The 16443-nt window shown below is 45.4% G+C and overlaps 1 protein-coding gene across 7 annotated transcripts in view; it reads right to left on the bottom strand.

Annotated features, from left to right (window-relative positions):
* Positions 1-16443, bottom strand: part of CSNK2A1 (casein kinase 2 alpha 1) — a 242837-nt gene that overhangs the window by 23166 nt on the left and 203228 nt on the right. For 6 of the 7 annotated variants that reach the window (XM_068262805.1, XM_068262806.1, XM_068262809.1 and 3 more), the window contains 4 exons: positions 12550-12727; positions 9970-10081; positions 4608-4709; positions 4448-4498 (listed from right to left, as the gene is read on the bottom strand). In XM_068262805.1, coding sequence (XP_068118906.1) covers positions 4448-4498; positions 4608-4709; positions 9970-10081; positions 12550-12650 — 366 coding nt within the window. In that variant the 5' untranslated portion in view covers positions 12651-12727. Of the gene's footprint in view, positions 1-4447; positions 4499-4607; positions 4710-9969; positions 10082-12549; positions 12728-15797; positions 15853-16443 lie in introns of those variants that run through there. The other variant, XM_068262808.1, reaches the window with a different exon arrangement.

The following is a 16443-nucleotide window of genomic DNA, read 5'->3' as shown; positions in this document are numbered from 1 at the left end:
AAAGGGAACCATAGATGAAATGAAAAAGCTTTTATACATAGCTGGGGCTTTCTCCAGCCCCATACGCTCTGATAGATACCCCGCCACTGTCCTCCGCTGCCCGCAGCTATGAGAAACAGGTCCCCGCTGTTCCATCAGTCGGAGCCAGTCTAAGCGTAAGGAAAGTGCGCTGTTTGCATATCTGTGCAGCAGCCGCCGGAGAGATACGTAGAGGGCGCACTTCTCCAGCGTAGCAGACTCCGATGACGTCAGTGACTGGAGCCGGTTCTCATAGATGCAGGCAGCAGAGGACGGCGGCGTGGGATTGATCACAGCGGATGGGGCTGGAGGAAGCCCCAGGTATGTATAACATCTTTTTCATTTTCCCATCTAGGTTCATCTCTGGTTCCCTTTAAAGGAGTTATCAGGCATTATTAGGCAAAATAAGTGCTACTTACCCAGGGCTTCGACCAGCCCCCAGCATGTCCCTCGAAGCAGCTCTGCCCGCAGCAGTTCGCCGCCTCTGCTTCCCAGTCCGCAGTGAAGACGTCAGGCCGACCGTACTGCGCGAGTGGCGCTGTCAATCACCGCCACGTGGACCGGAGCGTACTGCATAGAAAGGAGATACTTACCTCACCGCTGCCAGCCGGGACCCTATTCATCTTCCCAGCTGTTCACCCCTCCCTGGTATAGTGTAAACAGATAGGTGCCAGTGGGTGTTCTCCTGCGCAGTAGCAGAGACGCTAGAGCACAGAGGAAAAAAAAAAAAAAAAAAGTAATGCACCAGCAGCTTCATGCTACTGTGCGGACTGTCTTTGGGCCTGGGCAGTGCGGCCGCCTTTGTACACAGAGGAAAGCTTAGCGGCAAGCAATATTCAGTATTTATGTTGCATAGGGTTTAGAGCAGGTCTTCCCAACCCCAGGGCTGTGGAGTCGGTCCAAAAATCCACCGACTCCGACTCCTCAGTTTAGGATTCCACCGACTCCGACTCCACGACTCCGACTCCTCTAATTTGCATATTACAATTTTGTTGATTAAAAGTATGTAACATGAAATTCGTCTCTTAACTGCCAACGCTTAGGAATTTTACAAGACAACTGAAGTGAGAAGGATATGTAGACTACTATATTTATTCCCTTTAGACTAAAACTAGTACTTGGTAAGAGTACTTGTAAAAGGTACAAACCGGAACAAAGAACATCTATCAGGCCCTAGGCAATGTAAGTGTGGGTACATGTAAGAATGATGTGCAGGTACTCTGCAGGGGAATGAGGAGATTGTAAACAAGACAACACCTCTGTGTTCAATGTGCACAGCATTCTCAGTGGATTCCCTGCAGCTCTGTGGGGAGTGCATATGTAGAGTATAGTACTACTGTGTAACAAAGTAAACCTGAGACAGATGAAATTAAAGTTTTATATATACCTGGGGCTTCCTCCAGCCGCCTTCAGGATAATCAGTCCCTCGTTGTACTCCTCCACCACCTGGATCTTCTGCTATGAGTCCAGGTACTTGAGCCAGTCAGGCGTAGTGCGCATGTACACACTCCGCCGCCAGGAGCATGCTACACCTGTGCAGCACTATTGCGCAGGTGCAGAATGTTCCTGGCTGTGGGAGCGGCATGCGGCTGGACTGCGCTGACTGGCTGAATTACCAGGACTCATAGCAGAAGATTCGGGTGGTGGAGGACAGCGAGGGACTGATTAGCCTGAAGGGGGCTGGAGGAAGCCCCAGGTATGTATAAAACTTTACTTTTCATCCGTCTCAGTTACCCTTTAATTTGTAGTCACCAAACCAAATTTTAATAACATATCAAATTATTTGATTTCATCAGCAAAGGGAGTGCGTACATTTGCATAAATCAGCATCAATGCGGAATTATTTCCATCTCGTTGACCATCTCTATTAGTGACATGGCTACACATCAGGCTTTATTCTTACAGCATAGATGTTATTTAGTATATATGTTACGGCCAGAACCCGAAGTTTGGCCACTTCTAGTTCTGGCCGGCCACTTCGGGTTCTGGCCGGCCAATGCGCGAAGTGGCCGCTGCGCTGCGGCCAATGTTAGAAATGGATTGATTCCTCTCAGGTTAATGTATCTTCTGGCCGCAGCGCAGCGGCCAAACGTATCACAACTTTAGTGAATTTATTGCAATTCAGCCGGCGGCAATGTAACAATTCAAGCCGCCGGCTTTTTCTCTGCGCCTCTCTCTCCTTCCCCCCCCCCCCCTCGCTCCTCTTCTATGGGCAGCCGGCGGGGACATTCGTGTCCCCGAGAGTCGTTCGTGGCGCCAGGGCAGCAGAGCGGGGAGGCTGCAGACATTGCTTCTGCCAGCACCCGCTCTGCAAGAACGGCAGGATTCCCCTGCCGCGACGAACGACTCCAGCTGCCACTCGTGTCCCCGCCGGCTGCCCATAGAAGAGGAGGGGGGGGGGGGGGGGGAAGGAGAGAGAGGCGCAGAGAAAAAGCCGGCGGCTTGAATTGTTACATTGCCGCCGGCTGAATTGCAATAAATTCACTAAGTTGTGATACGTTTGGCCGCTGCGCTGCGGTCAGAAGATACATTAACCTGAGAGGAATCAATCCATTTCTAACATTGGCCGCAGCGCAGCGGCCACTTCGCGCATTGGCCGGCCAGAACCCGAAGTGGCCGGCCAGAACTAGAAGTGGCCAAACTTCGGGTTCTGGCCGTAACATATATAAGAGATTCCTGTGTGCACATCATATATACAGTCACAATCAGATATGTATATCTGACCTTAAAAATACGGGGACTGCTTTATTGAAGCAGCACAAGTAACTAATTTTGATTGGTTCATTTCATTTTTGTAGACAAAGCACAGCTTTTACTGTATATATACTGTATATATACATTATTTTTAATGACTATTATCTGAGAAATAGAACATTTTATCATATTTTCTATTTTAATTACAGTTACAAATTCATTAGGAGTCGGAGTCGGTGCATTTTTTCCCGACTCCGACTCCAGGCACCCAAAATTGCCCGACTCCACGACTCCGACTCCACGACTCCGACTCCACAGCCCTGCCCAACCCTGTCCTCAAGTACCACCAACAGTGCATGTTTTGTGAAAATCCACAGATCTCAGCTCTGCTGAGACATTAACCCATTCAGGTTCCGTCGTTTTCACGTGAGAAATGTTCATCTCCCATTCATTAGCCTATAACTTTATCACTACTTATCACAATGCACTGATCTATATCTTGTTTTTCCCGCCACCAATTAGGCTTTCTTTGGGGGGTACATTTTGCTAAGAGCCACTTTATTGTAAATGCATTTTAACAGGAAGGATAAGAAAAAACGGAAAAAATTCATTATTTCTCAGTTTTCAGCCATTATAGTTTTAAAATAATACATGCCTCCATAATTAAAAGTCACGTATTGTATTTGCCCATATGTCCCGGTTATTACACCGTTAAAATTATGTCCCTATCACAATGTATGGCGACAATATTTTATTTGGAAATAAAAGTGCATTTTTCCGTTTTGCATCTATCACTATTTACAAGTTTAAAATAAAAAAATATAGAAATATTTCATCTTTACATTGATATTTAAAAAGTTTAGACCCTTAGGTAAATATTTACTTTTTTTTATTGTAATGTTTTTTTTTTATAGTAAACATTTTATTTGGGTGGTTTTGGGAGGGTGGGAGGTAAACAATAGCTTTATAATGTAAATGTGTGTTAATTTTAAATTTTTTTTTTTTACAGGTGTAGTATTACTTTTTGGCCACAAGATGGCGGCCATGAGTTTACATGACGTCACTCTAAGCGTAACATACGCTTACAGTGACGCATCGGGAAGGGAACGGCCAGAAAAGGCGCAGCTTCCGAGAGAAGCTGTCGCTTTTTCAGCGGGGGAGAGGAATCAATGATCGGGCACCATAGCCCGATACATTGATTCACTGGCTACCGAATCCGTGGCCGGGAGTGCGCGTGCACGCGCGCGATCGGCCGCGGGAGCTCGCAGTAGCGCGCATAGTTCCTGGACGTAGAAACTATGTCCAGGAACCAAAATAAGTTAATTACCCCACCTGTAAATGTTTGTGGTTTCCTGCAAAGCATGCACTGTTGCTTCTTGAGAACGTTGTTGGGGAGCCCTGGTCTACAGGTTTCCAGCAGAGGAGCACAGAAAGACCAGGTAAGCCAACGGACCATTTCAAGGCTTCCACCTACTGAGGTAAGTAACGCAGGGAAACACAGTAACCTGTTTTCAGACACTTCAAATCACAGAGAAGCATACAAATTCTAAGAGTCTGTTGCAGCCAGAGTGGTGGCGTTGGTAAAAAAAAAATCATCCGACTCCTCAGTTTATGAAATCACTGACTCCAGGTACCCAAAATTGCTCAAACTCCACAGCCCTGGTTGAAGCACTACATTCCAGCCAAGGTAACAAAAGCTTCATGGTAAAATCTGCTGATGGATGTTAGGCCTCACCTTAAAATCTGTGTTGTTGACGTGTTCGAATACCAGCGCTGGCGTTCTGGACTGTAACAGAGAGCAGACAGGGAGTTACGGACATGAATGGGCCTGGCAGGCAGTAAACATGTGCTTTCATTGATCAGCATCTATTTTAGGCATAAACAGCCAGGCTCACCACGGGATCTTTCACTATGTCAGCCAGTGTGATGATGTTGGGCCCACCTCGTAAGTTCTCCAGAATCTTGATTTCACGCTTAATTTTCTTCTTCTTCACAGGCTATAAATAAGAAGGTGGAGGAGAGGTGTGAGGAAGGGGAGGAGCCACCACTGAGTCACTACAAACACATGGAGTGCTGACATCTATCACAGCCACACTTCCTTTCATGTACACAAAGCAGGCCTCGTTCTTTTGGAAGGCAAGTTGGTAAACTGAAGTAGGCATGCTTACCGGCTTTGACTTCTTCCCCGTATCAAACCCCGAAGCCCCATACCAGCCAGCTTCCGGTGTGTAGACTGTAGGGTAGCTCTAAGGCTATGTTCACATTACAAATCACAAGCGCTGAGCGTTTTTGTGCGTGATTTTTTTTCAAGCGTTTCCCAGTGTTTTCTGAGCGTTGGGTGATTTTGTGTAAGCGCTTCTGATGAGTGATTGAGATTTTCACTCCCTGATCTCAATCAGGAAGTGAACTCTTTGACCCAGAAAAGCATACAATGTATTCTTAAAAAAAGTGCTCTGGAAATCGCTATACAAAGCGCTTTTTCAAGCGCTTAGCAATTTCCCTATACCTTCCATTGAGTCAAAGAGCTTAGAAAATGGTACAGGAAGCTTTTGGAAGCAGATCGGAAACGAACCGCTCATATGTGAACACTCACAGGGAATCATTGCACAAGCGCTTTTAGGAAGATTTCTAAAATCGCCGCCGGCGCTGACAAAAAATACACAGACGCTCATAGTGTGAACAAGCCCTTACAGAGTAGCACTTGAAATAGAAATTTAAATGAGCCAGCTCTGCCTGCGGGAGAGGGGGTGTTAACTTACCCATGCCGTCGCTGACGATACACTCCATGTCACCCCCATGCTTCTTCCTCCCGGGTTGAAGGAGGAAGCATGGGAGTGACGTGAGTCTTGAATGGAGCGCATCATCTAACAACAGCGGCATGGGTAAGTTATCCCCCCCCCCATTCTCCCGCAGGCAGCGCTGGCTAATTTAAGATTTCAATCGTACCATCGTACTCCGCAAGAGCAACACTAGTCCCCGAACTCCTGCAGAAAACGTATTCTCTACAGCAGGGATCCCCAACCTGTGGCCTGCGGCCCACTGGTGGTCCGCAGGACGTTTTCAGTTGGGCCGCGGGACTGTCCTCTTGCCTGCCCCCTCCGCGGCCGTCGCTGCTGTTACCTTTGGCGGCCGCTTGGTCTCTTATATTCCCCTTCTCTCTCTCTTGCCAGCGTGAGTCACAGCAGCGCGCCCTGCGGCTGCTGTGATAGAGAGGGAAGAAGCAGGAGAGAGAGAGCGGCTTCCTGTAGCGGTGCGCCGTTACTATGGGAACCGCTCTCTTTCCTGCTTCATCCCTCTCCATGACAGCAGCCGCGGGGCGCGCTGCTATGACCCACACTCCGGCGAGAGAGAGGGGAATGTAAAGAGACCGCCGGCAAAGGTAACTGCAGCGGCGGCCGCGGTGGGAGGGGTGTGAGCGGGGGCTACTATACTGGGGCACAATGCTAGCTATACTGGGGCACAATGCTAGCTATATTTGGGCACTATACTAGCTATATTTGGGCACTATACTAGCCATACTGGGCACTATACTGGCTGTACTGGGGCACTATACTAGCTATACTGGGGCACTATACTAGCTATACTGGGGCACACTAGCTATACTGGGGCACACTAGCTATACTGGGGCATACTAGCTATACTGGGGCATACTAGCTATACTGGGGCACTATACTAGCTATATTGGGGCACTATTCTAGCTATATTTGGGCACTATTCTAGCTATATTGGGGCACTATTCTAGCTATATTGGGGCACTATTCTAGCTATATTGGGGCACTATTCTAGCTATATTGGGGCACTATACTAGCTATATTGGGGCACTATACTAGCTATATTGGGGCACTATACTAGCTATACTGGGGCATACTAGCTATACTGGGGCACTATATACTAGCTATACTGGGGCACTACCTACCTATACTGGGCACTATACTAGCTATACTGGGGTAACTGTACTAGCCATACTGGGGCAACTAAACTCCCTATACTGGGGCAACTAAACTCCCTATACTGGGGCAACTAAACTCCCTATACTGGGGCAACTAAACTCCCTATACTGGGGCAACTAAACTCCCTATACTGGGGCAACTAAACTCCCTATACTGGGGCAACTAAACTCCCTATACTGGGGCAACTAAACTCCCTATACTGGGGCAACTAAACTCCCTATACTGGGGCAACTAAACTCCCTATACTGGGGCAACTAAACTCCCTATACTGGGGCAACTAAACTCCCTATACTGGGGCAACTAAACTCCCTATACTGGGGCAACTGAACTCCCTATACTGGGGCAACTATGCTAACTATGCCCTCCCCCCCCCCCCGGGTAACCCGATGCACACGACATTGTCTCTCCCCCCCCCCCCCCCCCAGGCGGGCCCCGGAGAGAAATTTGGTCAGAAAGTGGTCCCCGGGCCGGAAAAGGTTGGGGACCCCTGCTCTACAGAGATAGAGAAAAAACAATGGCGATTATCTGCAGGGGATGGGGCTACGCGCAGGAAGCCACTAGATATGGGGCTTCCAGGGAAGACCGGGCAGGTAATAACTTCCCATTACAAGAGGACCTGTGTAATGTGCAATTTTCACTGGAGGTCTGCTTTAACTAAAGGTTTATTTTAAGAAAGTAATCAATTCTTATCCAATTCTAAAATGAAAAGGGCAGTCTGAAGTCAGAGGAATACGGAGGCTGCCATATTTATTCTGTTCTAAACAATGCCAGTTGCCTGGCTGAAAAAGCTCTTGCTAATCCAATGCTATGGGGGATTTTTATAAAATTACATCGCTCAAGTGGGATCACACCCATAGCATTACATTAGCAAGAGATGTTCAAATCGCAAAGCGCTCAGAAATGCGCTCTTAGTGGGTTCTAGGCCTTAATAAGAGATGCTGCAATCTGCAAGGGGGAGGAGCGACTGATAAATCTGACTGGCTACACCCTATCAGAGAACATACAGCAGAGAGGGTAGGAATCACCTTCATGTCAATAGCTCTGCAGGCACTGCAAAGACTCAGACGCGCTAATCAATGCTGGACTGGAAAAGATCGAGATTTATTGCTAACTTACTGTGTTACCTGATGCAGTTTATGATTAAAAGCAACTACGGGACCCCATGAAACTATTTAAAGAGCTAATACAAGTATATAAAAATGCTTTACTTGTGATATGTAATATAAGTGTTACCCATTTACAGTTGTGAAGTCCCAAGAGGAAGCCTGGCTCAGCCTCTCCCACCCAGCTAATGACAGCTCCCCACCCTCCTTGTTTCAGAAGTCAACACTGAGTGACCACTGGACTACAAGAAATAAGCAGAGACCGGGGGGGGGGGGGGGGGGGAGCAAGAACAGAGCTATTTGAAAAACAACTTTTTTTTTAAGTGGATTATGATATTTTTGCTCAAGAGAACAAGAAATGCAATCCCAGCCAAAATGCTGCATGCAGTGCGTTTGCGATTTGTGCAAAACGCAAACACTGCAGTGATCTCTGTTGGTGCTTTGCTGATTGCAGGCCATTTAAAAAACTGATAAGTAAAAAAAAAACTGCAATCAGCAAAAGCACCAACACTAATATGTCTCTAGGAGATCGTTCTCACTGCAGTGTTTGCGTTTTGCATAAATCGCAAACACACTACATGCAGCATTTCGGCTGTGATTGCAATTCCCGTTCTGAGCAAGAATCCCATAATGCACTTAAAAAAATTACCAAAAATTTGCGCTGCAAAATTATTATTGCCAGGCCTAAAGCTTGAAGGGTCACAGTGGAGAGATATACACTAGATGCCGATGGACTGAATCCTGACACGTGCTAACACTACTTGTGACGTTTCCGCAGTCACCCTCCAATTCCTGTTCCCTTTGCCGCAGATTACCATTCAGCCTCAGACCCTGAGGGAATCCTGTAGGCATTCAGCACTGCTGGCAAAGTAACCTTTTGGATTGGTTGGAGAGTCTACACACAGTACAATTTCGACTGTTTGTACAATCTGTGATCTCAAATAGAGACCAGGTCGCTGCCACCAATTCGCAATTTAGCATGTGAATACGCCAAGTCTAACTAAATCCAGTAGCAAAAAGGGTTAATTCAACAACCTTTTTAAAGATAGCAAAACAATGTTAATAAAACGGTTATGGTAACGTTTCTCTTAGGAGATGTGAACTCTGCAGAGATTTCAGAACATCCCTTAGATCAACAATTTTAAATCGTTTCTTTTAAAAAATAATGCATATACTAAATATAGCAATTGAAACAAATCGATAGAGTTTAACTAAGAATTAAAAGTGAAAATATCTGAATATAATATCATGAGCAGTCTAAAGTTACCGTATGTCCGAAATAAAAGATAAAGTCCAATTATGGAAAGTTCTGTAACAGCCAATCCTTGATGGTATGGATGGCCAGCCTGTGTCCAGCAGGTTTTAACCCTTCTTCCGCTGGAGGATGGAGATTGTAAAAGGAGATGGGCTGTGTATGCTACAGGACCCTTCTCCACCCCTTTGTCATGACAGGCAGAAAAGAATATGAAATATCTGAAATGGTCCTATCTCAACATCAGTTGATCTGAACCCGCAGAGAATGATACAGGCGTATTCCTGTTTTAATTGGCATCCAAAAACAGGTACATTGAGATATTCCATTTCCAAACACACTGCATCTTGGTGTATGAAGATGCTAGGTGCGCTGGGTGGTTTAGCAACACTCAAATCATCTCTAATAGGTGTCTGATCATTTTGCTACACCTCACATTGATGGAAAACTAATTTAGTAAAATGACTAAATGACTATTCTGTTATTCTAAAGAATTAAAAGTGATTTCTGTAACACCAGTCAGAAGGATTTTTACCACCACCGGGGGATGGGTGGTCAAGCATACTCCAATGCAGAGGCTGTGGGCTGAAAGAGGAACACTAGTCTAAAAACAAAGCTAACAATCTTTTGCGGTAGTGATTTTCCAGTGATCAACGCGGGGGGGGGGGAAAAAAAAATCACTGGACACTGCGGCGGTTTTGGAGCAATCGCGATTAGCCGCCAAACCGCTGCATGCAGCGCGTTTGTGGTTACCGCTAACCGCAGCAGTGAGAACACTGCCACTTGCTACAATGTGTAGAGATTTTTGCAAAACTGCTAGCGGTTTGCCATGAGCGGGAATCGCGCGATTCCCACTCAGGTGTGAATGGGCCCTAATGAATTAATGGGACGCTACAAATCATATTTTGTGTCTAAAGATCCACTTTAATGGATGGACAATTTTTTTCCTCACCTTGAGAATTTTCACCACAACTTTCTCGTTATTGGTGATGTTGATGGCTTCAAAGACTTCGCTGTATTTACCCCGGCCAAGTTTCCTCACCAGCTGGTAGTCATCCTGGTTTCTGGTAGCATGGAAATACAAAAACACAGTGTGACCAGACTGACACACAATTAAGGACCAGTTCATTAGCTCAAGATACCAACTTTATCTTCTTAGGAGTAACCTATATCTACTGCACTCAACTGGCAGGAATCTGCCATAATGCTATCACCTCAGAAACTCATGCTATCACCTCAGGGACTCTGAACCCAGCTTTATGTCAGGAATCATTCTGCAAGCAGTAATAGGTTTCATCTCACATGTCATTCACAAGGAAGAGTAAGCAGATACAAAACAGGAGACACTGCCAGCAAAATACTGGGCTAGACTTCTATCCATAATTTTTTGAGTTGTCTTGAAGGAGAACATTTTCACAAAGTTACTAGATACTTACCTAAGTAGTAAGGCTCTAGATACTATAGATCCTCCCCAATCCTCTGACTGGTGTCATCCTTGTGCCATGCATGGTCAACCATCTTTAACCTCTCAGGTTGACCAGTGCTTTGGTAGTCTTTGGGGAGCCTTCTGAAGCACCCGCATTCCCAAGTACTTCCAAAGACAAGCGCATTCATATTGCGTATGCACGAATACGGACTCACGTGCAGAGTGCGGATGTGTTCATCTGTGGAAGTACTGGCACCCCCAGGTACTTCCGATGAGGAGCACCCCGAAGACTACTGAAGCTTAATTTGACCAAGCGGGTTAATTAGAAGGTTTAACCGGATACGTCGCAGGAATGATGGGCAACACAGAGGAACAGGAAGGTATCAAAACTGAAGAGAGTTGCTTTAAAAAGAGAACCCAAGGTGGGATTTAATTATATTAGTGGGGCACAGAGGCTGGTTGTGCACACTATCACCAGCCTCTGTTGCCCTACGGTGTGCCCCCAGGACCCCCCTGCTATCTGCTGTCCCCTCCGCCGTGCTAGCGACACGCAGTGTGTCGCCAGCACAATGTTTACCTATGGGTGTCTGTCAGCGCCACTCCCCCGCCTCCTCCGTATCGGCGCTACCCGCCCGCGTCCCTTCTCTCCAATCAGTGGGAGGGAAGGGACGCGGGCGGGTAGCACCAATACAGAGGAGGTGGGGGAGCGGCGCTGACACCGCATAGGTAAACATTGTGCTGGCGACACGCTGCGTGTCGCTAGCACGGCGGAGGGGACAGCAGATCGCAGGGGGGTCCTGGGGGCACACCATAGGGCAACAGAGGCTGGTGATAGTGTGCACAACCAGCCTCTGTGTCCCACTAATATAATTAAATCCCACTTTGGGCTCTCTTTAAGGACCCTTTTTAATTGCTAAGGACCAAAGTTATAGATCACAGGCAATTTATTTTTTAAAAAACACCCTGTGAGAAGACTTCTGAAGTGACAACCGCAAGGCAGATGCAAGCTGAGCATAGTTTTCTGATACACATTTGCAAAGTGTCCATTTTCAAAGCTGTCCGTGTCCACACAAATAGCTGGCCTGTCACCTGTATGACAACAGACCTACAATTACTGCCTCAAGACACTCCCATCACACACCTGTTCTGCACATTTCCTCCGTCACACCTCCCATTCCTGGCCACAAATATTCCACGCAGTATGGGAGGCTAAAGTTACACACTAATGCTCAGTTTCAGGGTGGGATATGGAGGCTGACGCATTTATTTAGTTTTAAAAATTACCAGTTGCTTGACCATCCTGCTGATCACTTGGTTTGCAGTAGTTTCTAGATCACACGAGGCGGACTGCAGGATACCAGTACAACGGACGAGCAGGGCTGTGGAGTCGGTAAAAAAAAAAAATATCATCCGACTCAGTTTAAGAAACCACCGACTCAGACACCAACTCTGCAAAATGGCTCCGACTCCTCAATCTAATTCTTACCAGGGATGTGGATTTGGTACAAAAAACAAAAATCACCCGACTCCCCAGTTTATGAAACCACTGACTCCAACTCCAGTTACCCAAAGTTTCTCCGACTCCAACTAGACTCCACAGCCCTGCGGACGAGTGAGTTGATCCACCAGATGGATCAGGAAAACCGCCTGTAATCAGTTGCTCGTCTAGTCATGCGTACCCTCGCCTGATTGTTGTCCAACAGACCAATATCAGACAATCAGGCGGTTTGGTTGAGCATGTGTACAGGCCTCTAGAGGCAGATGACCCACAGGATAGCCAGGCAACTGATTTTGTTAAAAATAAGGTATCCTTTATTACACGATTTAAAAGTGAATCTCCCATTATACACACGTTTGTATGACTACACCTTAAATCTAGAGCAAGTGAGATATCTTTCCATTGCACACAGCACAGCTTCACGAGCCCACCAAAGGGAGAATATATTTGCCTAGACTAGAGGACCGTTACTGGCATAAAGGCTCAAAATCAAATTCTTAGGGACAGTCCCCGAGCACTCTGGATTTTTCCATCTTGATTTCATTCTGAATTTACTTCCCCCAGCAACGCAGCACCTTAGTCAGGGTTCCATGCACATACATACTCACCCCCATTCTACTACATGTGACTCGTAGTCCCAATACTCTCGAGGTCTGTGTGTGTTCACATCCGTGTAGACACGGGCCCGGCTTGGCACAGGTCCGGACATGGTGGTCTGTTTGGCGGCCAGTGGTGCACAGGGATCTTATCCGTTCAGTACAAGTATGTGGATAACGGAGAGACTTGCTAAAGAGGAAAACAAACAACTGTTATAGTGTGTCCAGCGTCTCTTCCGCCAGAGTAAGCAAACCAAGAAAATTTGTAAACTATGCCCATCACCAATAAGCTATGGAGGTAACTAGTCGAGGAGGCTGAAAACACTGTTTGGCCTCATATACACACACACACACACACACACACACACACACACCTACCTAACTAAAGTCTGGACGGTAACTACCGCCTCAGCAGATAGGAGTGTGAACAGCATTCCCCAAACATGATACCATTGCTGGGAGTCAGCAGCAATCATGCCACTTAAGTGTTTTGGCCTTTATGTACCATTTAAAGCAATCCTGAAAAGGATTTCAAGGACCACTATCTCGAAAAAGTAACATTAAAGATACATTTAAATATACAAAGAAGAAGTGTGTTTCTCCCAGAGTAAAATGAGCCATACATTACTTATCTCCTATGTTGCTGTCACTTACAGTAAGTAGTAGAAATCTGACAGAACCAACAAGTTTTGAATCCGCTCAATTCCTCATGGGGGATTCTCAGCATGGCCTTTATCCTTTATGAAGACACTACTTGAAAAGGATTTAAACAAATATGCTAGCCAGCCTCCCTGCTTGATGCACACTTTTTTGGCAGTTGGATGGAGCAACTGCCATTTACTAAGTGCTTATGAAAACATAGAAAACACTGAGAATCCCCCATGAGGAGATGAGCTGGTCTAAAATTTGTCGGTTCTGTCAGATTTTACTTCCTACTGTAAGTCGCAGCAATATAGGAGAAAAATAATTTATAGCACATTTTACTCTGCATGTAAACTTATACAAAGAAGTACATTTTCCCACTTTAAATTTGATTTTTGCGATAGTGGTCCTTTAAAAAGTTTGATATTTACGTCAGAAGTGGGAAGCCTGTGAACAGACCAGAGGCTTCCCAGGTCCTTCCATATGCCACCCTTCCAACACTGGATCCCTCATCTGACCGCGAGTGCAGCCATAGACCAGCACTACTGTACTGGGCATGTGCAAGTACGGTCAGCACGTGCCCGGTAGTGGGAAGCATTCGTGCTCAGAGGAATTTGCCTCTGTGAATGAGTGCTCCCCTCGCTGGGTCGAACAGGTATCAAGGCAACAAGAACAGTATCAAACTTGTTATAAAATACATTTTAGCAAATACACACGTCACAAAAACAACCCATGAAGCACAACTTTTTGTACTAGAACACAGTGGAATCTCCTTCCTCTTTTTGCACAAGACCCAGAACAAAAAAACAGATAGTTCCACCTCCCATTTTTTTCCTTAAATGCACAATTAAGAAATCTGCATTAAACAATTAACATTTGTGTGCATTGCAAGTCTGTACTTTTTGCAAGAAATATATTGACCAATTGGCTGACTACCCAGTAAACTCACATTGTTTTCTCAGAGGCGTACGAGAGGAATCGGCGCGGGAGACTTGGGCGCAGGATACAGCCAGTATATGGCTGATCCTGCTGCTGCACAAGTCCAGATCACGTTAAATACTATTCTCCCTCCAGGTCCCTGTGGATGGTGGGGAATGAAATAATTTGGCTTCCAGCAATTGCTGGAGGCAAAATTATAGTGTTTTAAAAGTAACTTCAGCTCAGTCTTCTGACGGCCCGAAGTTAGTCCCTGTGCGCAGCAATAGCCGTAATTCCTATTACGGTCTATGGTGGCGCCGGCTGCGCCCAAGTCTCCTGCGGTGGAATAGCAGTGTTCGTTCTCAGAGAGCTGCCCAGACGCCTCCCCCTCTAGCTCCATCCATAGGCAAAGGAGGTGGCAGGAGGAAGCCAGTCTTCCTGTGATTGCTGATCACCTGATGTTTCCCACCTCCTCCCTCTCCTGAAAGTCTATTGCCCCATTCACTCTTACGCTTAGCGGCCAACATAGCAAGTGCCTTCCCTTTTTTATATTGGCAGAAAACGTTGGGTTTGGTAGTTTAGTGGTATTTCTATATGCATTTAAAACCTAAATCTAAATCTTAAAAATGCATAGCTGGGCTAGTGCAGACAGCCACAAGAAATTGTGGTGGGGAACGGCAAGCAGTGCAGGGTAGTGCTGAATTAGTCAATACTAGTCCCCACTGCAATTTTTTTATTTTTTAAGTGGCGTTTGAAAATGTTATCCAATACCTATTTTTAGTGAAACGGAATTACGTTTTGTTACAGAGACTTGCCTTAAAGTGTCAGGAAAAAGCCCCTCCCCTTTAAAGCCACACACTGGTCCTGGATAGTATCAGTGACCAACAGGTATGGTCAATTAGATGCTAATAATTCTGAACCGATGCAAATGACCAATAAAATACAGCAGCTAGCGTGCTTGATTAATTCAAGTCTGCACTGCGTGGATTTGCATAACGTAAGCATAAAATCTGCATCAACTTGAAATGATCACGGACCCTCTTGTACTAGCTAATAGGGATGTTCAGGAACTCCGCTGTCCGTTCCTTTTGCTTTATTAAAGCACACCTGAAGTGAGTTATATGGAGGATGCAATAATTTTCTTTTCAACAAAACAGATTGCCTGGCTGTCCTACTGATCCTCTGCCTTCAATACTAATAGCCATAAACCCTGAACAAGCATCAGGTGTGTGAATGGATTTGCCCCATGCTTTTTTCAGTTGTGTGGTTCAGACATTACTGCGAAAGAGATCCGAAGGACTGCCAGGCAACTGGTATTGTTTAAAAAGGAGATATAAAGGACATCTGGGATATGGAAGCCGCTATATCTGCTGTAGTTTCTGGAACTGATGAAACATTAAACACAGACATCCCTGCAATTATCATCTGATGCTAAAGGGTTTCCATTTCCTGGGCTGCAAGTCTCTAGCATCTGCCCCCCATAGAGAATAGAGGAGGCACCAGTGGCACAAGGCTGACACTTCTTGAGACATGTATAAGTTCATTAATGAGCTTATGTACATAAATGCAGACTGCTTGACCCAGATAGCACATGCTCTACAAGTCACTAACAGCCAACACAGTGAACCCTCCAGAGAACAACTGGGCTGTATACAGCAACTGGATGGAGATTTCTATACAGTCTATATAGCTAAACTTACATCAGAACTACATTTACATTCACATGAAGCTTTGCACAAAGAAGCTCTCTGCCATGTTTGCTTCATTCTTAACAGACATCTGAAGTGAGAGGGATATGAAGGCGGTCATTACTTCCTTTATAAAAGAGACACTGAAGCAAAGAAAAATTATGATGTAATGAATTAGTTGTGTAGTTCGGATAATTACTAGAACATTAGTAGCAAAGAAAATATTCTTATTTTTATTTTCAGTTATAGTTTTTTTTTTTTTAAATAACATTGGCCTCAATTCACGGAGCATTATCAAACGTTTATCAAACACTTTATCAAACGTTTGATAATTTACCTCATGGGTAAAATCTCATTTTAAATTCACTAAGGTGTTATATATTTATCGAATGTTTTACCGATAAAACGTTCAACAAATCTATAACACCTTAGTGAGATTTTACCCATGAGGTAAATTATCAAACGTTTGATAAAGTGTTTGATAAACGTTTGATAATGCTCCGTGAATTGAGGCCATTGCATCATTCTTGAATATTTGCAGTTTACACACTACGCAGCATTCTAAATGATTTTATAGAGCAGGTTAGTGAACTTTTGAGCTGTTCTCTGCAGGAAGAAACAAACAATACAGTGCCAGACACTTCAGATAAGCTCAACT

This window comes from Hyperolius riggenbachi, chromosome 12 (genome assembly GCF_040937935.1).
Source record: "Hyperolius riggenbachi isolate aHypRig1 chromosome 12, aHypRig1.pri, whole genome shotgun sequence".
NCBI lineage: Eukaryota > Metazoa > Chordata > Amphibia > Anura > Hyperoliidae > Hyperolius > Hyperolius riggenbachi.
This window is presented reverse-complemented; position numbering and strand designations above follow the sequence as displayed.